The 27,026-nt window shown below is 44.3% G+C and overlaps 4 protein-coding genes across 9 annotated transcripts in view; 3 read left to right on the top strand and 1 right to left on the bottom strand.

Annotated features, from left to right (window-relative positions):
• Nucleotides 1-27,026, bottom strand: part of LOC125686399 (ubiquitin-associated protein 2-like) — a 165,572-nt gene that overhangs the window by 85,758 nt on the left and 52,788 nt on the right. For all 6 annotated transcript variants that reach the window (XM_048930328.1, XM_048930327.1, XM_048930331.1 and 3 more), the window contains exons 5-8: nucleotides 25,721-25,874; nucleotides 24,051-24,128; nucleotides 5,383-5,437; nucleotides 4,113-4,213 (exon numbers count right to left, since the gene is read on the bottom strand). In XM_048930328.1, the coding sequence (XP_048786285.1) occupies nucleotides 4,113-4,213; nucleotides 5,383-5,437; nucleotides 24,051-24,128; nucleotides 25,721-25,874 (388 nt within the window). The remainder of the gene's footprint in view (nucleotides 1-4,112; nucleotides 4,214-5,382; nucleotides 5,438-24,050; nucleotides 24,129-25,720; nucleotides 25,875-27,026) is intronic.
• Nucleotides 1-27,026, top strand: part of LOC125686444 (uncharacterized) — a 182,414-nt gene that overhangs the window by 111,959 nt on the left and 43,429 nt on the right. The gene's annotated exons all lie outside the window — the stretch shown is intronic.
• The window catches only part of LOC125686402 (uncharacterized), a 218,178-nt gene that overhangs the window by 157,164 nt on the left and 33,988 nt on the right, over nucleotides 1-27,026 (top strand). The window lies entirely within an intron of this gene.
• LOC125686423 (uncharacterized) overlaps nucleotides 1-27,026 on the top strand; it is a 125,169-nt gene that overhangs the window by 67,469 nt on the left and 30,674 nt on the right. The window lies entirely within an intron of this gene.

Raw genomic sequence — 27,026 nt, 5'->3', positions numbered from 1 at the left:
AGACGGGACAGGAGGACCCATGTAGAATTAACGATTTATTGGTCCCGAAAAAATATTCAGAGAGTGATGGCATTGGTAGACATGGGAGCAGAAGCATCAATTATATATGGAGATCTGGGAAAATTTGATGGGGACAGAGTGATGATTGGTGGTTGTGGGGGACAGACTATTCCTGTCACCCAAACATGGTTAAAATTGGGGGTTGGGCGTCTCCCACCCCGGGAGTACAAGGTGTCTATTGCCCCAGTCCAAGAATACGTCCTGGGCTTAGACATTCTATGGGGTCTGGCTCTCCAAACAACTGTGGGAGAGTTCAGACTTCGACAAAGATGTATCAGTATCCGGGCGGTGCAGGCAATATTAAGAGGCCATGCGAAACATGAGCCTGTTTGCCTGCCGAAACCGCGCCGGATTACTAATGTCAGACAGTATAGACTCCCGGGTGGGCAAGATGAAATATCGAGGACGGTGCAGGAATTAGAAAAAGTGGGCATTATAAGACCTGCACACAGCCCGTATAACTCCCCCATATGGCCAGTGCGAAAGTCGGATGGCACATGGAGGATGACAGTAGATTACAGAGAATTAAATAAGGTCACGTCGCCTATTCATGCGACCGTACCCAATATTGCCTCCCTAATGGACACATTGAGTAGGAAGATAAAAACCTATCATTGTGTCCTAGATCTAGCAAATGCATTCTTCAGTATCCCAATTGCTGAGGAATCGCAAGATCAGTTTGCGTTTACGTGGGGAGGCAGGCAGTGGACCTTTCAGGTCCTGCCACAGGGGTACGTGCATTCACCAACGTATTGTCACAATCTAGTGGCGCGTGACCTGGCTGATTGGACAAAACCTGATGATGTTAACCTATATCATTATATTGATGATCTCCTGCTGACATCCGACTCATTGGAGGCAGTAGGACAGGCAGCAGACTCATAAACTGCCTATTTACAACAGAGGGGATGGGCTACAAATCCCCAAAAGGTGCAAGGTTCGGGCCTGTCCGTAAAATTCCTGGGGGTGGTTTGGTCAGGAAAGACCACAGTGCTACCCAGTGCTGTTATAGATAAGGTTCAGGCGTTCCCAGTCCCTACAACATCAAAGCAGCTGCAAGAGTTTCTAGGTATATTGGGTTATTGGCGTTCCTTTATACCTCACCTGGCACAGCTGATGAGGCCACTGTACAGACTCTCAAAAAAGGGGCAGCTATGGGACTGGGGGAAAACCGAACAGGATGCTTTCCAACAAGCAAAACTGGCAGTTAAACAAGCCCAGGCATTGGGAATATTCTATCCTACCCTCCCAGCTGCGTTGGATGTTCATGTTACTCAAGACGGCTTTGGTTGGGGCCTGTGGCAACGCCAGAGTTCTGTTCGGACCCCCATTGGTTTCTGGTCTCAGGTTTGGCACGGTGAGGAAGAAAGATACAGTATGATTGAAAAACAGTTATTGGCTGCCTATTCGGCATTACAGGCAGTAGAGCCAATAACTCAAACAGCTGCAGTTATAGTCAAGACCACTCTGCCAATTCAGGGGTGGGTGAAAGACCTGACCCACCTTCCTAAGACAGGGGTGGCCCAAGCACAAACGGTGGCACGATGGGTCGCCTACCTCAGCCAAAGGAGCAGTCTGTCTTCATCACCCTTGAAAGAAGAACTCCAGAAGATCCTAGGCCCAGTTACGTATCACAGTGATGCACCAAAAGAAATACTGGTCGCTGCACCAGAGAAGAGTCCCGTTCAGGAGGGAAAATATCCTATCCCTGAAGATGCTTGGTACACAGATGGGTCCAGCAAGGGCAACCCGAGCAAGTGGAGAGCAATAGCATACCATCCTTCCACCGAGACAATCTGGTTCGACGAGGGGGATGGTCAGAGCAGCCAATGGGCAGAACTGCGAGCTGTGTGGATGGTTATAACCAAGGAACCCGGTGATGGTATCCTGAACATCTGCACAGATAGTTGGGCTGTGTACCAGGGGCTCACTCTTTGGATTGCACAGTGGGCCACCCAGGAATGGACTATCCACGCCCGACCGATCTGGGGCAAAGACATGTGGTTAGATATATGGAATACGGTCAAACACAGGACTGTACGTGTCTACCATGTTTCTGGTCATCAGCCCCTACAGTCACCGGGAAACGGTGAAGCTGACACACTGGCCCGAGTTCGATGGATTGAGAATTCACCATCTGAGAACATCGCCCGCTGGTTACATCAGAAGCCCTGGCATGCTGGACAAAAGACAATGTGGGCAGCTGCTAAAGCATGGGGACTGCCCATACAACTATCTGACATCATCCAGGCATGCCGGGATGCGACGCTTGCTCCAAGATGAGACCGAGATCGTTGCCCGAAACAACAGCCCATCTTGCTAGGGGACACAATCCTCTCCAGCGATGGCAGGTCGATTACATCGGGCCCCTTCCTCGTTCCGAAGGGGCAAGATACGCCCTGACCTGTGTCGACACTGCAAGTGGGCTACTGCAGGCCTATCCAGTACCGAAAGTAAACCAGGCATATACCATCAAGGCACTCGCTAAACTGATGTCTGCCTACGGGACACCTCAAGTCATCGAGAGTGACCAAAGGACTCATTTTACTGGTGCAATGATACAGCGCTGGGCAGAAGAAAATAGCATTGAATGGCGATTCCACCTGCCATATAATCCAATGGGGGCAGGCCTCATCGAACGTTATAACGGTATTCTTAAGGCTGCCCTGAAGACAGACTCCCAGTCCCTGCAGGGGTGGATGAAAAGACTGTATGAAACCCTGCGGGACCTGAATGAAAGACCTTGAGACGGCAGACCCAGTGCCCTGAGAATGTTGCAGACGACATGGGCCACCCCGCTTAGGATCCAAATTACGGGCACTGATCATCATGTAAGACCCCAGATTGGTAATGAAAATAATCTTCTGCTTCCTGCCCCTGAGAATTTAGATCCAGGTACCCATAGAATAAAATGGCCCTGGGAGGTGCAGGTAGGACCCAAGTGGTGTGGCCTACTTGCACCTTGGGGGAGACTATTGGAGGTGGGGGGCTCAGTAGTCCCTCCAGTAATAGGTACATGGCCTACTGATATTGTGGTCAACACTCCGATCTTTATTGCTAAAGGGACCCCCATCGTGTCCCTGTGGCAGATCAGGACACCTCCTTTGGTGCCTGATATCGTTATGCAGCCGCAGATATCCGGCCAGAAGGTGTGGTACAGGCGGCCAGGACGTGCCCCAGTACAAGCGGAAGTGTTGACCCAGGATAGAAATACGGCCTGTATCTTACCCTGGAGAGCAGACCTTCCCCTCCTGGTACCTGTAAAACATCTGTATTACTCCCCGTGAGTCTGTGAGCCTTCAGGACCACCGGAAGGAACAAAATGCCATCAAGCGTTCCAGTGTTGCTGTCAGATCACGTACAACACCCGGTGATGGTCTGCATGGGACTGATGGAACATAGAATGGACTTGCACCTCAGGACCTCATGCCTCCAGTCACATCACCGAGCACTGGCCCATAGAAGAATATAGACATCCACTAATCATCACTTGTCTTGAACTGTACCAACACACGACGTGATAAAATTGTATAAGCGTCGCGATATAGCAGATCTCTGTATTAGGGAAAGCTTACCCTTTTGTTAACCTGATCATTGGTTCACGCCGTGAAGGGGTGGAGTGTATGGGAACTGCTGAGTCAGGGCCTGAACCTCTGATTGATCACCTGAGGTGAGCCATGAGTCAGCCAGAGGAGCACAGGTGAAGGCAATTCACCTGTGCTGCTGGAAGGGGTGGAGCCAGGCTGCACCCCTCCTAGACCTACTTAAGAGCTGGCTACCAGAGGGGAAGGATCTCTTCTGGAGATCACCTCTCTTGCTGTCTTCTGGTGAGCCCAGCTGAAGGGTAAGCTCTTCCATTTATTCTCTTTTTGTTTTCGTTGTCTACTTTGCCTAATTCTTTTGATTATATTGTGTTTATTACATCTGGATATCTATTGATTATACACTTATATTGTGATTATAGCATCTTGATATCTATTGATTATACAACAGTTAACTGTTATTTGCTATAGGTTTTCATTCCAATCCTTTCACTTCTGGAAGTGTCTTACCCGTGCCATCATCTGCATCATTCCGACCAATCTCCCATATCTCTGTTTTTGTTCCAAAGTCATCAGCAGAAGACTCCACATAGTCTGCAGGGTTAAATGTCCTACGGTTTTAAAGGTTAAGAAATGGAGGAGAACACACAGGTCATTCACTGAACACAAGTGTCATCACTTTTAGCTGAAGTTGTGTTACATTTAATATCGCAATTTCCACATATAGTTATCTGTTATTTTTGTTTCCAAATAAATCTTTCCTCTATGAGCAGACATTGTTTAAAAAAAAAAAAAAAAAAAAAAAAAAAAAAAGTAAGAGAAGGAAAAAAGCAAGGAGCCTATTGGACTATTGAGAAACTGACCCAAAACAAGAATTCCTATAAAAGCAGTTAACAGCATACCTATCCCTCTCTATCCAATAAAGTACCAATTTATATGTTCAGCATTAAGCTTTTCTCAGCTTATAGTTTACCTGTGGCTGACTGATGAGAAACTAGTGGCATGTATTTTCAGGGCACCAGACTTGTGCAGGACAGTAGTTGGTAAAAGTATTTCAGAATGATCTCCTGATACCAATTCCAGAAAAACACAGATGTACATAGCAGGTGAAAAGGACTATTACAGAAAAACTTCCTTTCAGTTTAGCATTGGAATTGTGAACAAGAAGGATTATTAGAGAAGTATAACTAGCCATCAGTTCATCATGACATCACTGACGTTACATGAAATATTGTTGGAAGCAAACACTGAAATAAGTGGAGGCTATGCTTCTCTGAATCAAGTTACACTGATGAAACTGAGAATGATCTTAAGAGCTACTCAGTAACTTCCTTTGATTCTTTTTTAGGGTGTGTGCATGTCCAAACAGATAAATCATAAAACCTCGAAAGCAGGAGAAAGTTCGTAATCAGTAGTCTACCTGTTTTATTTAGGACTCACGTTCCACGTTACATTAAAACAAATCTTTTTTAAATAGGCCTAGGATCACACAGAACATTTCAGCCTCCTAGGCTCTCTGTGGCTGTTACTGATCAAATGGGTTCTCCAAGTTTAATATACTAATATTGAGTGAACTCAGATTCGGTCTGTATAAGTGTATCTAGTTACAAATATTAGTTTAAAACAAAAAATACATATATCAATTTTTTGTCTAACAGATCTGTGAACTTTTGCATCCATGTTGATTTATCATACATACAGAAATATCAATACATACAGTGGCAATCAGTATTGCCAGTCAGATTGATCCTCCCTAAAATGTGCTCTGCGTGTCTCTTACCCCATGCCTTGGGCTGAAAACCTCCTTGCTCCTCTCCCTCTGCCGCGTCCAAATCCTAGGAAAGAAAACACCATTTAACAGCAACAGCAGAGAAGGAGCCAGTCACTATTCTGTCACATTAGAAAATACTATGATTTAAGAAGAAAACTTCTGCAGTGTTACGGGTTATCCCTAGATATAAGTCCGTGACAGGAGGGCACAGGACCCGGGAAAAAAAAAAAGGGCGCGCCGAGACGGGGAGGGGGGGGGTGGAAAGGGCAGAGAGCTAGCCGATAGTTTTAACAAAGAGAAAACACAACGGCAACGATCTGAGGAGGAAGGGTAATTTACTGAATCTAACTAAATCAAACAAAACGAGAGACGAGAGTATAAAAAAATGAGAGTCAAACCACGATAGTGCGAGGGAAAGCACATGCTTTCTCCACGGCGAGCTGAGACGGCTGAGCCGGGCCAGACAGAGAGCAGCAGACGCTCCGGGTCCTGGCCGCAGCTCCAGCCCACTGCCTCTGCCCGCCAGGTCCTCCGGGGATGCCGCCCCCTCCCCTCCCATCAGGATACTCAAAGAGTCCACAAAAGGCAGTAAATGGAACCAAAATGTTAACTCGTTAACTCCCCCTGGTCCACATGATGTTCTGATGTGGAAGACTGACAACAAAACATCACTAAACCACAACGTGCAATTAAATATATTTCCACACAGGAGAACATTTCCACATTTCCCTAACATATGCAAATAAATCACAGTTCAGTTAATGTTTCAGCAGGACTTGCAATTTTTTGTTAGTTGTTTAGCTTTGTGGATTATTTTCTTTTCAGTCTAGAGAAGTACCTCAAAATTCTGAGTAAAAGACTTATCTAAAGCCTCATCCCAACTGAGATGGTCATTTTTAAATCATTAGACCTTGTTCAAAAATTTGTCTTTAATTTCTCACTCTTGCCTAAGAGGCTCTAAAAACCCAGCCTCTGTGCATGTTCTGATCTCTGCAGAAATTCCCTGTCACTCCTTGTCTGTAAAAAGAAAGTTTAAATACTCAATTTCTTTCTTTTCATTGGACTCCTGGCCCATCCCTACCCTCCTGCAGTCTCCTACCTGGATCCATACATTCCATTTCTTTGTCTCTTACTGACATGAAAATTAATCAATTCAGATTACTCAATTCCTATAGCCACTCTCAGAAATACGTTTATATTTAAACTACAAAAAACTTATGTTTTGATACTGGACTCAGTTTACAAGCTTCTTGCTACAGTGAATGGCTTTTTTTGGCATGTAGTATAGCACCAAAAAGACTTGAAATTTTATTACTTAACCATGCATAAAGTACATGTCTATATAAACTTCTGGAAACTATTTCTTACATGCAGCATTTCCTACAGATTTGGGTTTTTTTACTTTTGTTTTTTAGGATAAAGAGCTGGCAGCTCTTTAAGGACACCCTTCAGAGAGCGCATCGGCTCTCCACCCCCCAGCAGAAGTCGTCAAGCAGGGGAGGCAGGTGTCCGTCATGGTTGTGCAAGGACCTGCAGTTTGAACTGAGAGAAAAGAGGGAAATGTACAGAAAGTGGAAACAGGGTTGTGTAGCCTGGGAGGAATACAGTGCTGTTGTCTGTGTGTGTAGAGATAGGATTAGAAAAGCCAAGGCACAGATGGAGCTGAACCTGGCAAGGGATGTGAAAGATAACAAGAAGGGGTTCTACAGGTACATAGGCAGGAAGAGACAGGCCAAAGAGAGTGTTCCCCCTCTGATGAAACGTAATGGGTTGCTGGCTTCCTCAGACCTAGAAAAAGCAGAGGTATTCAATGAGTGCTTTGCCTCAGTCTTCACAGGTGGTCAGGCTTCCCATGTCTGCCAGGACCCTGAGCCTCTAGGTGAGCGTGTGGGGAGTGGTTTCCATCCCACTGTAATGGTGGAACAAGTCCTCCTCATGAAACTGAATGCATATAAGTCCATAGGGCCGGATGATATCCATCCTAGGGTTCTGAAAGAGATGGCTGATGTGGTTGCCGAGCTGCTCTCCATCGTATTTGAAAAATCATGGCCATCTGGTGAAGTTCCCGGTGACTGGAAAAAGGGAAACGTTACTCCCATTTTTAGGAAATTGAGAAAGGAAGACCGGGGAACTACAGGCTGGTGAGCCTCACCTCTCTGCCTGGGAAGATCATGGAGCAGATCCTCATAGAAGCTGTGTTAAGGTACATACGAGATCAAGAGGTGATTCGGGACAGCCAGCATGGCTTCACCAGGGGCAGATCTTGTCTGACCAATCTGGTGGCCTTCTATGATGGAGTGATGGCATTGGTGGATGGGGGAAGGGCAGTGGACGTCATCTACCTGGACTTCTGCAAGGCCTTTGACATGGTCCCTTACCGCATCCTTCTCTCTAAATTGGAGAGGGGTGGATTTGAAGGATGGACTGTTTGGTGGATTAGAAATTGGCTGGCTGGTTGCAGCCAAGGGGTTGTGATCAATGGTTCTGTGTCAGGGTGGAGGCTGGCCACAAGTGGTGTCCCTCAGGGGTTGGTCTTGGGACCGGTGCTCTTCAACATCTACATCAATGACAGATGATGGCATCGAGTGCAGCCTCAGCAAGTCTGCAGATGGCACCAAGCTGAGTGGTGCAGTTGATACACTGGAAGGAAGGGAAGCATCCAGAGGGACCTGGACAGCCTGGAGAAGTGGGCCCATGTGAACCTAATGAGGTTCAACAAGGCCAAGTGCAGGGTGCTGCAATTGGGTCGGGACAATCCCAGGTATTTATACAGACTGGAGGAAGATCTCCTTGAGAGCAGTCCTGTGGAGAAGGACTTTGTGGGTCCTGGTGGATGAGAAGCTGGACATGAGCCAGCAGTGTGCGCCTGCAGTCCAGAAGGTCAGCTGTGTTCTGGGCTGCGTTAAAAAGGGGTGGCCAGCAGGGAGAGGGAGGTGATTGTCCCCCTCTGCTCGGCTCTTGTGAGGCCCCATCTGCAGCGCTGCGTCCAGGCCTCAGGCCCCCAGCACAGGAAAGATGTGCAGCTCTTGGAGCAGGAGCAGCTCTCCTGTGAGGAAAGGTTGAGGGAACTGGGCTTGTTTAGCTTGGAGAAGACTGCAGGGAGACCTCATTGTGGCCTTCCAGCACTTGAAGGGAGCGTATAAACAGGAGGGGGAACGGCTGTGTGTGAGGGTGGACAGTGATAAGACAAGGGGGAATGGTCTTAAACTGAGAAGGGGAGGCTTAGGTTGGATATTAGGAGGAAGTTTTTCACTCAGAGGGTGGTGAGGCACTGGCACAGGTTGCCCAAGGAGGCTGTGGATGCCCCATCCCTGCAGGCATTCAAGGCCAGGCTGGATGTGGCTCTGGGCAGCCTGGGCTGCTGGTTGGCGACCTGCACACAGCAGGGGGTTGGAACTGGATGAGCACTGTGCTCCTTTGCAACCCAGGCCATGCTGTGATTCTATGATTCTATGATATCAATATCTGAAGCTTTTCTAGTTCATTTGGGATTTGTTTTTCTTTTTTTGAAAAAGAATATGAATATTACTTCACAGTAAAAGTGCTGAGCATTACAAGAACAGGAGCAGGTCAAGAGCTGCAGACTGAGAACAAAGCAATGTCTATTTTAATGACAAAATTATGGAAGAATTATAGGTGTCAATTAACTTAAAGTTAACTAGAACACAAATTTTATAATCTTAAATCACCAGTACACTGGTTGTCCAAACATCCATCAGAATTACCTAGGATATGCAGTTTGAATTTGGATCAAAATTACCTCTTCAGGGACCACATAAACTGAGTTAGAGCAGTAGCTCCAGGACACATTAAAAACAGTTCAGGAAGTTTCTTTTCTAATTATTTTCCTTTCCCTCTGCTCATCACTCTTTCTTCCCCTTGTCCTAGTTCACTGTCCAAGTTTTAAAAGATCTTTTCAGATGTCTAAAATACCTATCACCTACGTTTTTAAGAACTTCTTAAAAACATCAAAATATCAGGACATTTTTACCCACATTTTGATAAAAACAGTTTACCTGTACAAGATGGATACATACAAGACACTGCTAGCTACAGAGAAGCTGTAAAAATATGCAGAGGAAGGATTTCCATGCAGGAACACATAGTATTTTGTTTGGATAGGAGCACAGAACAACTGCAGTCTGACACCAAGCCAGGCCTGCTATCTCTACATTTTCCATTTCTAGCTCTATTTTCACAATTGGCTGGGAAAAAGAGATTTTAGGAAGGAGGTAACAACTGCACTACAGTAACTGCTATCCCTCTTCACAAAATACATGTGGGACTGCATACTTTGCTTTGCCATAAATGTCATTGCCCCAAAGCCCACTGTACCAAGTGATGCTGAGTCTCTGAACTTCCTATTGTGGCTACGCTTCTATTTCACTCAGAAATCGTCCCCAATCTAGGGAGCAAGTTGATTTACAGTTTACAGGATGGTTCGTCCCACTTCTGTGACTAATGGGGTAAGGGGACCATGCCCCCCCCCCCCCCCCCCCCCGAAAGGGAAAAGGGGAAAGGGGAAAAGGGTAAAGAGATAGGCCTAAAAACAGAACAGTGGCAATGATCTGAGGAGGAAAGCTACTTTACTATATAAGATATTGGAATGCACAATATAATACAATACATTTAAAATTGAAGCTAATAAATCAAATCAAATGAGAGAGTATCCAAAAAACTGAAGGCCTTACTCTAACTAATGCTGAAGGTGAGATGTCTAGCCAGGATGAGCAGAAAAGGAAAAGGGGACATCTTGTGATTTGCAAACAGTTTTATCTTTCTCCCTGAACAGAAATGCAAAGTCCCTTAAGGTATGTAGTTCTTCTCTTCTGAGAACCAGGTACCCAGAAAAATCAACAGTTCATGAAGCTGGAGCATTAACTCTTAACTCCCAGTGCTCTACATGATGTTATGATGTGGAATACTGATAACAAAAATCATAAAACCATGACAATGGCATAAAGGGGTCTCAGTTCTTAGACACACAAAAGACATATGCCAATGCAGCATTTATTAATGATGCACAGAACAGAGACCAACATTTTTGGAAAAGCTTAGCTAGCTAGCTTGTTTTGTAAAGCAAGCTAGGAGCTGCAAATCGCAGAAAAAGTCAAGGAACAATATTTTTTAATAAGGCAGACATTACTACTGGCTAAAAGCAACAGTAAGAACTTCTAACAACTTTAAAGTGTTTTGACTGTAAAAGAAATCACATTGTACCTGAAGTTCCATAGTCTTAGACTATTAGCCAGCAAGGGTTTGTCTATATCAGATCACTTTGTAAGTTAATACTGAGGTTCAATTTCAAGTGGATTCCCTTAACCTCATAAACCTGTGTCAACACTCATCAAAACTGAAACGAAATTCACTAAAATTTAATCAAATGCAACAAAAAGCATTCCAATGATGACAAAAGTATTAAATCCATGGGATTAAAAAGCACAAACTTCAAAGCCAGACAAGACACTGAAGAGTAACTAATTTGAAAATATGGGACACTGTATTCACCACTAAAAGACTAAACTCAGATGTGGCATCTCATATAATCATTAATGAAAGACATCAGCAGGAAGGGCTGATATTTTCTTTGACACAACCATATCACTAACATTCTTTAATTTTCATGCTAATAAAATTACTTCTCTCCACTGCCAAAATTATAACATAGCCTTAAAATACATAGAAGGTGTCATGGTTTTATGATTTTTGATCAGTATTCCACATCATAATGTCATGCAGTGCACTGAGAGTTACAGAGTTAATGCTGCAGTTCCGTGGATTGTCAATAGTTGCTCTTGGTCCCAGATGTGAAGAATGAACTACAACTCCCAGAACACTTTATTTTTTCATTTCCATTTTCCATTTGGAGGGAAAGATAAAACTGACTGGGAGTCACGAGACTGCTCTCTTTTCTCTTTGCACCCTGTCTGCTCCACCTACAGCGTTAGTGTAAGGACTTTGGTTTTGGAAACTCTCATCTTATTAGATTTATTAGCTTCAATTCCAATCATATTGTATTATATTATCTCACATTCCACTATTGTATTTAGTAAACTAAGTTTTTTCTTGTAGCTTGTTGCCACTGTTTTCCTCATCTAGGCCCATCTCCCTACCTTTTCCCTTCCATCCCCTCCTTTTCCAGGGTGTGGGTCCATGGGTCCCTTCATCCCCTTGTCACACAACTAGGCCAAGCCAGGCCAAACTGTGAAAGAAGGCATTGTCTACCAATACAGAGAAATTATAGTCACAAAGCAACTATGCAATGTTATGCTTTTTAACAGTGACTAAAAGGTCAGTGAGCAAATGGGGCTTCACACTGAAATTCATGGACACAAATTCCAAGTATGCAATTCCACAGTAGCTTAAAACCATTTAAATGAGACATGCTACAGGGGTCATCTTCACCTGTTATCAAAAAATGTTGGATCAGCTCTCTGAATCAGATTCTTGCTTGTTAGATGGCAGAAAACCAGTCATTTTAAACTTGGATAAGACACCAAAAAATCAGGTAAACCTGTTGTCCCCAGCTATTTTCCTGACTCCTCACTTGTTTTTTGCGGGAGGGGGTTTGAACTTAAAATCAATCTTCAAATGCACCAGAAGACAAATGGGTGCAATTTTTCCCAGCAGTAATGCCAGTTTAGGTTGTATTAAAAGTATAACTAAAAATATATGTATACAATTTCTATCATAACATTTAATGTTTCAAAAAAAATAATTTCCTGTGGTAATTCCCAATCAGCTATTTTTTTTATCAACATTTGTAGTCCACCCTCAAAGAGAAGTGACTTGGCAGAGGCTCATATCTTCTACTGCGAATACAGGAATAGATATTCTTACAATCAATCAGCACATTGATCATAAAAGCAAATGATGGACAACAAGCAAACGATAAAATTACTACCCTGCTTCATATAAACCCTCTTCACATTCCTTTCAACTTGGTTCTACAATCAACAGGCTAAAATATCAAGGTAGCATTGCTTACTCATTTCTGTTCCAGGAAATCAAGAGTGGGGAACTATGTTTAAAGTTGATTCCAATTAACACTCTTGCTACTACTCTATCCAGTGTAATAATTTTAAATAATAAACTATTTAAAACATTATTTGTTTAGCATTTTAATTGTTGTCAACGGTTTAGGGGCTGGTTCGGGCCGGTTCTGTGACGAGCGGGGCGGAGGGATCCATGGATCTGCGCCTCCGGAAAAAAAAAAAGGGGACCCCAAAATAATTAAAACAGCGGCACCGATCTGAGGAGAAACAAACTAATTTACTAAGTATATTATCGGAATGCAAGATAACACACTATAATACAATACAATCAGAATTGAAGCTAATAAATCAAATATAATGAGAGAGAGAATGTCCGAAAGGTGGATAGGCCTCACCACAACGCTGAGGTGAAATGCGCAGTGCAGTTGAGCAGCAGGGAGATAGGAGCAGCGCCCACGACGAAGGGCAGGCGAGAAAGAGCATCAGGTGACCTTGCCAGGAGTTAAACCTCCTCTCCCTGACCGCAAAGTCCCCTGGGGAATGTAGTTCTTCTCTTCAGGGCAGGTACCCAGGACTTGAGCACTGACAGTGAAAGTACCAGTGCCCCACATGATGTTATGATGTGGAATACCAACAGCCAAAAATCACAAAACCATGACATTCCACCCCTTATTCTACATCACTACATCATGCTTAATATATATACAAACAGACAATAATTACCAAACATTAAACACATGCACACACAAATCTATATAAACATATATATGGAATTACTGACTGCACTCCCCCAGCATCAAATTCCCTTGTGGTACACACTGAACATCCCCGTTTCTCTGCATCACCCACCAAGTGGACCCAGGTCCCTGGGCAAAAACAGTTACCACGAAGAGGTTTGCCCTTCCCAGCAGCTGGAAAGACCCAAACCGCTTTTCCCAACACGTTCTTCACATGTACTACAGGAACCTTATTTCCCTTGACAGTATGTAGGGAGCTGGCAGGACCATCGCGACTGATTGATCCTCTAGTATTGACCAACCAGGTGGCTTCTGCCAAATGCTTCTCCCAATGCTTAAATGTTCCGCCACCCATTGCTTTCAACATGGTTTTTAGCAGCCCATTGTATCGTTCAATTTTACCAGAGGCTGGTGCATGATAGGGAATATGGTAAATCCACTCAATGCCATGATCTCTGGCCCAAGTATTTACAAGAGAATTTTTGAAATGAGTCCCATTATCTGACTCAGTTCTTTCTGCAGTGCCATGCTGCCACAGGACTTGTTTCTCGAGACCCAGTATGGTGTTTCGGGCGGTAGCATGTGGTACTGCAAATGTTTCGAGCCACCCAGTGGTTGCCTCCACCATAGTAAGCACATAACGCTTACCATTGCGAGATGGTGGCAAGGTGATAGAATCAACCTGCCATGCTTCCCCCTATTTGTACTTTTGCCATCGCCCTTCCTCCCAGAGAGGTTTCATCCTCTTGGCTTGTTTGATGATGGCACGTGTTTCACAGTTATGAATAACCTGTGCAATGGCATCCATAGTTAATTCCACCCCTCGGTCTCTGGCCCATTTGTATGTTGCATCTCTCCCTTGATGACCTGAGGTCTCATGGGCCCACCGAGCCAGAAATAATTCACCCTTGTTCTGCCAGTCCAGGTCTATTTGAGCCACCTTAACTTTGGCAGCTCGGTCTACCTGTTGGTTACTTTGCTGTTCTTCAGCAGCCCGACTCTTGGGCACATGAGCATCTACATGGCGCACCTTTACAACCATATTCTTTGTTCGGGCAGCAATGTCTTTCCACAGTTCAGCAGCCCAAATAGGTTTACCCCTTCTTTGCCAGTTACTTTGCTCCCACTGCTGTAACCACCCCCATAAGGCATTTGCCACCATCCATGAGTCAGTGTAGAGATAGAGCATTGGCCACCTCTCCCGTTCAGCGACATCTAAGGCCAGTTGGACAGCCTTTACCTCTGCAAATTGGCTTGATTCTCCTTTCCCTTCAGTGGCCTCTGCAAGTTGTCGTGTGGGGCTCCACACAGCAGATTTCCATCTGCGATGCTTTCCCACAATACGACACGATCCATCTGTGAACAGGGTATATTTCTTTTCATTCTCTGGTAGTTCATTGTATGGTGGGGCCTCTTTAGCACGCGATACTTCTTCTGCTGGTGGTGTTCCAAACTTTTTACCTTCAGGCCAGTCCATGATGACCTCTAGGATTCCTGGACGGCTGAGGTTCCCCATCTGTGCTCGTTGTGTAATCAGTGCAATCCACTTACTCCAAGTGGCATCAGTAGCATGATGGGTGGAGGGAACCTTTCCTTTAAACATCCAGTTCAGCACTGGCAGTTGAGGTGCCAGAAGAAGCTGTGTTTCAGTACCGACTACTTCAGAAGCAGCCCGAACCCCCTCATATGCAGCTAAGATCTCCTTCTCAGTTGGAGTGTAGCCCTCTTCCGACCCCCTGTAGGCTCGACTCCAGAATCCCAGGGGTCGGCCTCGGGTCTCTCCTGAGGCTCTTTGCCACAGACTCCAAGTAAGACCGTTCTCTCCAGCAGCAGTATAGAGGATGTTCTTTATACCCTGTCCCGTCCGTACTGGCCCTAGGTCCACGGCACGGGCTATCTCCTGTTTAATCTGTTCAAAAGCCTGCTGCTGCTCCGGGCCCCATGTGAACTCATTCTTCATTCGCGTCACATAATAACGGGGGCTTACAATGAGGCTGTAGTTTGGAACATGCATTCTCCAAAAGCCCACTACACCCAGAAAAGATTCTGTCTTTTCCTTATTAGTGGGCGGAGACATGGCAGTGATTTTGTCGATCACAGCTGTCAGGATGTGACGACGGCCATCTTGCCACTTTATACCTAGGAACTGAATTTCCTGGGCAGGTCCTTTCACTTTGCTTCGCTTAATAGCGAAGAAGGATCTGGATTATTTGCTCTCCTTTCTCAAAAACTTCCTTTGCTGTGTTGCCCCACACAATGATATCATCAATGTACTGCAGGTGCTCAGGTGCTCACTGCCCTGTTCCAATACAGTTTGGATCAACCCATGGCAAATGGTCGGGCTGTGTTTCCACCCCTGGGGCAAACGGTTCCAGGTATACTGAACGCCCCTCCATGTGAAAGCCAAAGGGATGGAAAAGAAGGCATTAGCAATGTCAATGGTGGCATACCATTTGGCTGCTTTTGACTCCAGTTCATACTAGAGTTCTAACATGTCCGGCACAGCAGCACTCAGTGGGGGTGTGACTTCATTCAGGCCACGGTAGTCCACCGTCAGCCTCCATTCTCCACTGGCTTTACGCACTGGCCATATGGGGCTGTTAAAAGGCGAGTGAGTTTTGCTGATCACTCCCTGACTCTCCAGTTGACGAATCAACTTATGAATGGGGAGCAAGGAATCCCTGTTGGTGCGGTACTGCTGCCTGTGCACCGTTTTTGTAGCAATCGGTACCTGTTGCTCTTTTACTCGCAGCAGCCCCACAACAGACGGATCTTCTGATAGGCCAGGCAAAACAGACAATTGCTTAACGCCTTCTGTGTCCACAGCAGCTATTCCAAAGGCCCATCGATACCCTTTGGGAAAACCAAAAATCACAAAACCATGACAAGTGTGTATTGCTTTTTCTTTTCCTGCTCTCCAGCACATCTCTCTGTCAACTAGGTTCACCTTAGCTATCATTTGCTTATTTCACATTTAACTTCTCCAACACTCATTTCAAGCAACAAAGTAGTTGTATCCAAGCAGGTGAGATTTTGTTTCCAGTGAAAGGCATTGATCCTTGAAAACTCCCATAATAACACAGTCAAGTTTTAACTGGTACCATCCCTGCACAGGAAGAATGGTTCATTCACCTCATTCAGAATGTTTCATCCCCAAACCAAACACACACTACAGAAAGGGAGCACAAGATAAACATGTACACCAAAGCCTGAATAGGACTAGACCATTAACTTAATAGCATATTTTATAGAAAACAGATTTATTTACCGACCTAAATCCTTTCACTTAGTTTTGAAACAGAGCACAATCCAAGATTTTCACACTGATCATTTTAAATCAAGCATTAAGGTTAAAATAGAAGCTGAAAAAGTTAAGAAAAAGAAAGACCACAAACACAAGCTTGACTAGTCTGATATTTGCAAAAAGGGTAAGCTGCTCTATTTTCTTACATACCCAGGAGAAGAAAAGTTTCAAAGTTTCCTTTTCAGGTTGTCAATGGTTTACAGGCTGGTTTGGCCTGGTTTAATGACTAATGGAGTGGGGGGACTCACAGATCCACACTCTAGGAAAGGGGGAAGGGGGAAAAGGGGAAAGGGTAGAGAGATGGGCCTAAAAACAAAACAGCAGCAATGATCTGAGGAGGAAAGCTAATTTACTAAATAAGATATTGGAATGCAAGGTAACACAATATAATATAATTGGGATTGAGGCTAATAAATCAAACAAAATGAGAAACTGTCCAAAAATCTAAGGCATTACTCCAGTGCTGAAGGCGAGACAGCTGGGGAGCACACACACTGCCAAGATTAGCAGAAAGGGAAAAAGGGGCATCTCGTGACCTGCAAACAGTTTTATCTTTACCTCTGAATGGAAATTTGAAACAAAACATTGAACAGTCCTCTGGGATAAGCAGTTCTCTTCTGAGAACCAGGTACCTGTAACTATTGACAATCCACGGAACTGGAGCATTAACTCTAACTCACAGTGCACTACAGGATATTATGATGTGGAATGCCAATAACAAAAATCATAAAACCATGACATGGGTACATTAAGTTCAAAATCAAATCCTCATATTGCTCCCCTTCACTTCTTTTTTGTTTGCTTATTTTTTGCTAGAAGGAACTCACTGTTGGTGTTTCAAGTGTAGGGTTATAGAATCATAGAATGGCTTAGGTTGGGACTTGAAAGATCATCGAGCTCCAACCCCCCCTGCAGTGGGCAGCATTGTCAGCCACTAGATCAGACTGCCCAGAGTTCTATCCAACCTGGCCTTCAGTGTGACTGGGGATGGGGCATCCACAACTTCTCTGAGCAATCTGTTCCAGTATCTTACCACCTTCTGAGTAAAGAATTTCTTCCTAACATCTAACCTAAATCTCCTCTCTTTCAGTTTAAAGCCATTCCCTCTTGGCCTATCACTATTAGACTGTGTAAAAAGTCACTTCCCTTCCTGCTTATAAGCTCCCTTCAGTACTGGAAGGTTGCAACGAGGACTTTCTGGAGCCTTCTTCACTGGACTGACTCCAACAGCTATGCATTTTTCTTGTATTGGGGCCCCAGGCTAGGATGCAGCACTCCATAAGGGTCTTACAAGGACTGTGTAAAGAGGGACAAGCTGTTAGACACCCCTCTCTTTTGATGCAGCCCAGGATGCAGTTGGCTTCCTGGGCTTCAAGTGCACACGGCTGGCTCATGTCCAGCTTTTTGGCCATAAGGATCCCAAAGTCCTTCACCACAGGGTTGCTCTCAATGAGTTTTTTGCTCAGCCTATACATGTATCTGGGATTGCCCCCACTCAAGTGCAACACCCTACACCTCGCTTTACGGAACCTCATTAGGTTATAAATACTGATCTCTGCACCTCAGTGGAGGAACTTCAAAATTATACCAGGGAACTGGGAATGAAGGAGATGATTTATGATGACACCTTTGAGAGTCCAGATCTGGTTAAGTTCTCAGCAGGGATGATGGACCTCATCTTAAAACAGGTACCTCCCCATCAGTATGGTACGCTGGTGTCCATACTGAACCCTTTAGTGGCCTCAGAAGCCATTATCCAGTAAGCTGCCCAACTGGTGGCTGATCTAGGGGAGACAGAGCACCTTTGGACCAGGTGCAATATCTGAACGTTGGAAAGAGTAGAGGTCCTCCCTGTAACTAAAAATAGGATACCTGCTTGGTGAATATCTCAATCAGGACCCATACGGGTATCCCAAAAATAAATGTTTAATGGCATAATCCAGGCTGGGATTCAATTTGCAAAAACTGATTGCCAGCCCAATCATGTCCTCCTCCAGCTATGGAGGCAGTTGAAGGACAATCAGGAGTTTCAAAATATCCCCCAAAAAAGCAGGGCTAAGCATTATTGAACAAGTACCAATGAGAACATGGAACCTAGAAGATTTCCTAGTTCCTAACAAAAGGAAAAAGTTTCCTCAAGTGATCCGGGTCACTATGCCCGAGCTACCTGAGGAAAAAGAATTGGAAATAGCACAGTTACTTGCATGACAGGGGATGCCAGGCCTCCTGCACCTAGGGCTCCCAGACAGGACCAGAGGCTATATGTTGAATTGACCATTTTTTGGTCCCTGAAGAACATACAGTGAGTGATGGCATTAGTACATACGGGCACAGAAACTTTGATTATTTATGGTGATCTGATTAAATTTCATGGTGATAGGGGATGACTGGTTGTTTTGGGGGACAGACCATCCCTGTAACCCAGACATAGTTGAAGTTGGGGGTTGGGTGTTTCCCATACCAGGAGTATAAGGTGTCTTCTGCCCCAGTTCCAGAGTATATACTGGGCATAGATATGCTATGGGGTCTGGCTCTCCAGATGACTGTGGGAGAGTTCAGACTGAGAGAGAGATGTATTAGCATCTGGGTGGTGCAGGCGATATTAAGAGGCTGTGCAAAACATGAGCCTATTTGCCTACCAGATCCATGCTGGATTACCAATGCTAAACAGTATGGACTCCTGGGGGGGGGCAAAAGAAAATCTCTAGAACAGTGCAGGAACTCAAAAAAGTAGTGATCATAAGATCTGCACACAGCCAATTCCCCCCTATGGCCAGTACGGAAGTCAGACGGCACATGGAGAATGACAGTGAATTACAGAGAATTGATGAATTTCCCATCATGAAATTGCCCATTCATGCAGCCATACTGTCATGGTTCTATGTTTTTGTTCTTGTTTTTTGTTTTTGGGTTTCAGTATTCCACATCAAAACATCATGTAGTGTACGGGGCATTAAAGTGTCACTGCCCCAATTCCAAGTACCTATCCCTGTACATTACAGAAGTCACGGGATCTGGCCCTTCCGGGTGGGGGGGCGCTCTCTTGCTGCTTTGCAGTGGGTGCTGGAGGGTGCTTTCCTAGCCGTTCCAAGCTTTTCAGGTTTGACTCGGTTCTGGGAACTCTCTCTCTCTCATCTTGTCTGATTTATTAATCTCAATTTCAATTAAATTGTATATATTGTGTTATCTTGTATTCCAATATTATAGTAAAATAAGTTTTCCTCCATAGATTGTTGCCGCTGCTCTTTTCCTCCCTTCCTTCCTTCCCATTTTTGTGGGACTGGGGTGGGGGGGAGGGCAGAGGCCTGTCGCCCCTGTCACAAACATAGATTGATCTAGTCAACTCCATGACACATACCCAATATTGTCTCCCTGATGGACACACTGATATCCCAATAACCTTGAACTGTATCACTATATTGATGATCTCATGCTGACATCTGACTCACAGGAGGCATTAGGAAAGGCAGTAGACTCATTGACTACCTATCTACAGGAGAAAGGGTGGGCTATAAACCCACAAATGGTGCAAGGACCAGGTTTGTTGTTGAAATTTCTAGGTGTAATTTGGTTGGGAAAGACCAAAGTACTACCCAGTGCAATAATAGACAAGGTTCAGGCATTCCCAGTCCCTACCACAGCAAGACAGCTACAAGAATTTTTGGGTCTGTTGGGATACTGGTGCTCCTTTGTATCCCACTTAACGCAGCTGCTGAGGTCTTTATACTGACTCACAAAGAAAGGCCAAAAATGGGACTGGGAGAGAATGGAACAAGAGGCATTCCAGCAAGCAAAACTAGCTGCTAAACAGGCCCAGGCACAGGATTCGATCCTACCCTTCCAGCTGAACTGGATGTTCATGTCACTCCAGATTTGGCTGGGGCCCATGACAGCACCAGAATTCCATTTGAACCCCTGCTGGGTTTTGGTCTCAGGTCTGGCATGGAGCAGAAGAAAGATACAGTATGACTACAAAACAATTATTGGCTGCCTACTTGGCATTACAGGCAGTAGAGCCAATAACTCAAACAGCTGCAGTTATAGTCAAGACCACCGACAATTCAGGGGTGGGTGAAAGATCTGACCCACCTTCCTATGACAGGGGTGGCCCAAGCACAAATGGTGGCACGATGGGTCGCCTACCTCAGCCAAAGGAGCAGTCTGTCTTCATCACCCTTGAAAGAAGAACTCCAGAAGATCCTAGGCCCAGTTACGTATCACAGTGATGCACCAAAAGAAATACTGGTCGCTGCACCAGAGCAGAGTCCCGTTCAGGAGGGAAAATATCCTATCCCTGAAGATGCCTGGTACACAGATGGGTCCAGCAAGGGCAACCCGAGCAAGTGGAGAGCAATAGCATACCATCCTTCCACCGAGACAATCTGGTTCGACGAGGGGGATGGTCAGAGCAGCCAATGGGCAGAACTGCGAGCCGTGTGGATGGTTATAACCAAGGAACCCGGTGATGGTATCCTGAACATCTGCACAGATAGTTGGGCTGTGTACCAGGGGCTCACTCTCTGGATTGCACAGTGGGCCACCCAGGAATGGACTATCCACGCCCGACCGATCTGGGGCAAAGACATGTGGTTAGATATATGGAATACGGTCAAACACAGGACTGTACGTGTCTACCATGTTTCTGGTCATCAGCCCCTACAGTCACCGGGAAACGGTGAAGCTGACACACTGGCCCGAGTTCGATGGATTGAGAATTCACCATCTGAGAACATCGCCCGCTGGTTACATCAGAAGCCCTGGCATGCTGGACAAAAGACAATGTGGGCAGCTGCTAAAGCATGGGGACTGCCCATACAACTATCTGACATCATCCAGGCATGCCGGGATGCGACGCTTGCTCCAAGATGAGACCGAGATCGTTGCCCGAAACAACAGCCCATCTTGCTAGGGGACACAATCCTCTCCAGCGATGGCAGGTCGATTACATCGGGCCCCTTCCTCGTTCCGAAGGGGCAAGATACGCCCTGACCTGTGTCGACACTGCAAGTGGGCTACTGCAGGCCCATCCAGTACCGAAAGCAAACCAGGCATATACTATCAAGGCACTCGCTAAACTGATGTCTGCCTACGGGACACCTCAAGTCATCGAGAGCGACCAAGGGACTCATTTTACTGGTGCAACGATACAGCGCTGGGCAGAAGAAAATAACATCGAATGGCAATTCCACCTGCCATATAATCCAATGGGGGCAGGCCTCATTGAACGTTATAACGGTATTCTTAAGGCTGCCCTGAAGACAGACTCCCAGTCCCTGCAGGGGTGGATGAAAAGACTGTATGAAACCCTGCGGGACCTGAATGAAAGACCTTGAGACGGCAGACCCAGTGCCCTGAGAATGTTGCAGACAACATGGGCCACCCCGCTTAGGATCCAAATTACGGGCACTGATCATCATGTAAGACCCCAGATTGGTAATGAAGATAATCTTCTGCTCCCTGCCCCTGAGAATTTAGATCCAGGTACCCATAGAATAAAATGGCCCTGGGAGGTGCAGGTAGGACCCAAGTGGTGTGGCCTACTTGCATCTTGGGGGAGACTATTGGAGGTGGGAGGCTCAGTAGTCCCTCCAGTAATAGGTACATGGCCTACTGATATTGTGGTCAACACTCAGATCTTTATTGCTAAAGGGACCCCCATCGTGTCCCTGTGGCAGATCAGGACACCTCCTTTGGTGCCTGATATCGTTATGCAGCCGCAGATATCCGGCCAGAAGGTGTGGTACAGGCGGCCAGGACGTGCCCCAGTACAAGTGGAAGTGTTGACCCAAGACAGAAATATGGCCTGTATCTTGCCCTGGAGAGCAGACCTTCCCCTCCTGCTACCTGTAAAACATCTGTATTACTCCCCGTGAGTCTGTGAGCCTTCAGGACCACCGGAAGGAACAAAATGCCATCAAGTGTTCCAGTGTTGCTGTCAGATCACATACAACACCCGGTGATGGTCTGCATGGGACTGATGGAACACAGAACGGACCTGCACCTCACTGCCACATGCCTCCAGTCACATCACCGAGCACTGGCCCATAAAAGAATATGGACATCCACTGATCATCACTCGTCTGGAATTGTACCAACACGCGTCGCGATAAAATTTTATAAGTGTCGCGATATAGCGGATCTCTGTATTAGGGAAAGCTTACCCTTTAGTCAACCTGATCATTGGTTCATGCCTTGAAGAGGTGGAGTGTATGGGAACTGCTGAGTCATGGCCTGAACCTCTGATTGATCACCTGAGGTGAGCCATGACTCAGCCAGAGGAGCACAGGTGAAGGCAATTCATCTGTGCTGCTGGAAGGGGTGGAGCCAGGCTGCACCCCTCCTAGACCTATTTAAGAGCTGGCTACCTGTGGGGATGGGATCTTTTCTGGTGATTAGCTTTGCTTGTGTTTTGTGAGTGAGTCCAGGATGGGGTAAGCTTTTTGTCTTTTCTTTTTTTTGTTGTCATTTTCTGTTTTGCCAAAGTCTCTTGTTTATTTTGTAATTATTGCGTCTTAATATTCATTGATTGTGCATCTTCCTTGGTAGCTTGTTTTTGCTTTCACTCCTTATAGATTTCCTTTTTTAGCACACGTAAGTCCGGGGGCTCCTTGTTGATCCATTGAGGCCTCTTGGTGTTCTTACTTGTCTTCCTGTTTCTGTGGATGCACTGCTTTTGATCTTGGAGGGGGTGGTTATTGATTATTGACTGGCGTTCTTGTGCCCCTCTTTCCTCCAGGGCTTTATCCCATGTCACTCTCCCAAGCATTTCCCTGGAGTGTTCACAGTCTGTGCTTGTGAAGTCCAGAGTAGCAAGCTTGCTGCACAACATCTTTGACTCCTGAAGGATCTTGAACTCCAGCATTTCGTGGTCACAATTATTTAATATTTATTATTATTAATTAACATCTATTTTCCCCTTACAATTTGTGCCATTCCCAGGTTACCCACTTCCCTTCTCGTTCCAAGAAAAACAAGCTTTTTTCTGCTTGATCTCAGGAACATTCAAAACAACTATGCATCCCTTGTTTCCACATTAAATCCAACATCTTTCCTTTCTTTTCTGTAGGGTATAATAGGAGTTGTACTCCTATTGTACACCTGTGACTCCACAGTGTTCTTTCCACAGCTTTCCTCGTGAACAATTCCATATCAAACTCCTCCTCTTTTCTAAATGCCTCTAAGATGGCAAGTGCTCTGAATGGCTACTGAAAATAGAAGGTAAGCATGGCAACAGAATTCTCCCAGAAGAAGTGACAAGTACGTGTCAAATCCCTCCAATTGATGTACAGATGGAATCTTGTACTCTCCTGCTACCAAGGTTGAGGAGTCCAGTCACTCACAGGAGACTGGCATGATACAAACTAGGAAAAGAGCTCTCCATAGCTAGAGCATACCAGTTGCTCACACAAAAAATCCTGCCGTAAAATAATTGACCCAAATCTCCTCTATGTCATCTGGAGATCCAACAATAAAAAGGGGTATGGGAGGGGGAAGGGACCTAATTAAATGTGGCTGAAGTGCTTATAGAATCAAAGGATAACCAACAAATGCTTAAAAATAAGGTTTTAAATAAATTATAGAATTCCATATCAGAAAATGAAACCAGTAAGTACCAGTCCCACACAAATGCCACTATCTCACCTCTCCCACGGCCATGTTTTCCACGGTCTGAAAGTCTGTCTCCTTGATTGTTGTCCACTCCGTTCTCTTCAGCTTTAACTGTGGAGAAAAGACAACTTAAGAGAAACTTTAGAGATTCATACATGAAAACATAGCCATCTACTTGACTTGTACTCCAAAAGAAAATGCAGGATTTTTCAGAGTTATTTGTTTACTTTGGATTGGACAGCAAGGAAGCAAAATCTCTAATTACAGAGTAATGTCTTTCAGCAGACGGTATTTTTTTTTTTTTTTTTGAAATATAGTGTTTTGCAGTCTACGCTTTTAAATCAATTATGGTCTCACCTCTAAAGAGTCAGGAAGTAAATCTGTCTCATATTTCACTTTCTTGATAATGTGCTGGTGGCAACAGTGAAAGAACAAGAGTTAACCAAGAATGCCCACTCTTCTCCTGTCTGTTTCACATCCCTATGCAACCAGGGAAACTTAACTCTCCTCTGTATTTAAATAAGATGGGGATGATGACATAAGACAATATGTCTGAAACGCACGACTTCTATTTTGTGGAAAACTGCTGAGTAGGTATTCTGAAAGATGGTTGGCTTCCTGAAGGAAAAATAAGACTGTCTGCTTAAAACGCTGCTGAGATTTTTGTACTGCACAATTTGTTCTAATAGCAGCAACGAAGTTGTTAAAGGATGGGTATAAAGATGGAAAGAGAATATAAAGAGTTGATAATCAGCTAAAAAAAAAATCTTTAGTTCTAGTTTAGGAAAGAATTAAGTTGCATCTGGCAAAAACCTTGCTCCTCACTTTAATTTTGGTGTTAATCTACTCTACAAAGGTTCTCAGTGCCTCCATTGGCACAATACCTGAATATATTTCAATAACAAATTGGAAAAGTTGGCTAACATTGTAAATATCTTTCTTGCTTTTTCACTCCCTCCCCTCTCTGTTCTCTGCTCATTTCTCAGTGTTGTTTATAGTCATTATAGGCAATACATAACACTTCAATATTTCTGATAAAACTTAAAGGAAAAAGGCAATATGTATCCAATAATGATTTATTGCAATGCTACCTAATTTGGAAAACATCAGTTCTCTTTTGCACAGCATACTATTGCACCTGTATGAACTGTAGCAATTTTTTTTAAAGAGTGTTTCAGTTCACAAAATATTTACTCTTTTGTAGAAACTCACCTGTGGCTGAGTTACGTAAGTAATATATGCTGGAGCTAAATAATATCCCCAGTATTTTCATTCCCCTTATGAGAAGATGTTCTCATCTTCAGGCTTTCCCACTCATAAAAGGAGATGGTCAAAGCTAAATTTTTTTTTTTCATTAAAGCAAATGAAAAAATGTATCAGCTGTGCAGTGACATTTGCTATTGAGCAGTCTTAAAGATTCAATTCTAAAACTTGCATGAAGAACAGTAAGTTGTGCAAGATCAATTAATCAAAAAGGACAGAAATTGAAATTAAAGTGAGTTACCTCTGAAAAATACAAGCACAGACTATTCCAAAATCAAATCATGTAGACAGATCAAGCATATGTGTTGCATAAACAAGTTATAACCACTTCAGCACTGAGGTATAGTTCTGGACTTTATTCCATTAAGCATTTGCTCTCAATCATTTTCAGCTGCAAGAAAAACATCTGAGGCTTTTTTAAAATGAACCCCTATACATACACTCTTGGCCATGGCTGCCTCCTCTTCCCCGTCTGTTGGAACTTCCCCGCCCACGACTCACTTCTCTGTCTCCTCGTTTTTCTCTGTTCTCTTTGTTTTCTGAACTTTCCTTTCCAAGGCTTTTCTTCTTTCCCCCTACGGTCTCCCAAGAAGTCTATTTAAATAGAACAGAATTAGATACAAAATTTTTAAAAGAAAGAGAACGCTGTATACTTCCAACTCGCAGCTACAGCTCATCACACAGAGTAAAATCCAAGAAATACTATGCTTAAACAAGACAAAGGACCAAGGTCCAAGCAGCAGAATTCAGCTTTAATATACTATAGAAATCCATCCTTAAAATAAATTCAGTGATAATATCAGCTCCATATGAACATCTGTAAGAGTCAAAAACAAAATTACTAAAACCTTTGCTAAGAATAGCACAGCAACTCATATATTATGCAATTGCATGGTTAGTCTATTGAGCCATAATCACAAAGCAAAGAAAGGTATTTTTTGGAAACCATTAAGATGGCAAATACTTTTAATGTTCCTACCTCTAGGGGCTTATATTCTGGGCAGATGGTGCAAATTAGAAGTATGAAGTTGCTTGTTTGAGCAGCGCTATGTTATTTGTGTGACAGAAAACTCAGTCTCCTCCAGTAGCCACCATGTGGCTTCACCTGATTACGTTTGTAATACAGTTATACAGGCTAAGATGCTCCAATACTTTTACAGATATTACAAAGGATAATTAAAAAGTAACTGCACCAACAACTGAAGAATCAAATCTAGACTGTTCAGAATGCACTAATTCACTATTTCACTCTTTTCACCTCTTTGTTTTAAGAAATACCCCAAACTGGATGGTTTGGCAAATCTTAAATAAAAGCAGGCTCTAGTAATTTTAGTAAGGCTTTATATAACCTGGGAAGTATCAGTAAAAGGAGGATTATGGAAGCATCAGATCCCCATGCTTTCCTGCAAATAAGAATTTCAGACAATTACAAGGCTTTCAGGATTTGTAAAGTCATTTGTTTCTATTTCTATAGGAAAAAATATATATATAATTTTGAAGAAAACTTCGAGAAGTTGGGAACGGCACCATCTCTGGGCATTAGTATGCATCACAGACTATCAACACTTCCTGTCATTGTAAAGAAATTAACTGACTAATTTCAGCTGAGGATTTCTGAGGCAACCCAAACTATGGTTGTGGACCTGATCCTTGAAAAGATATGACAGAAGCCTTCTTGCTGGTCTAATCACAGGGAAAAACAAACAAAAACAAACAAAAAACCAGAAGGGTCTCTCTTTAATCTAC

Source organism: Lagopus muta, chromosome W (assembly GCF_023343835.1).
Source record: "Lagopus muta isolate bLagMut1 chromosome W, bLagMut1 primary, whole genome shotgun sequence".
NCBI lineage: Eukaryota > Metazoa > Chordata > Aves > Galliformes > Phasianidae > Lagopus > Lagopus muta.
This window is presented reverse-complemented; position numbering and strand designations above follow the sequence as displayed.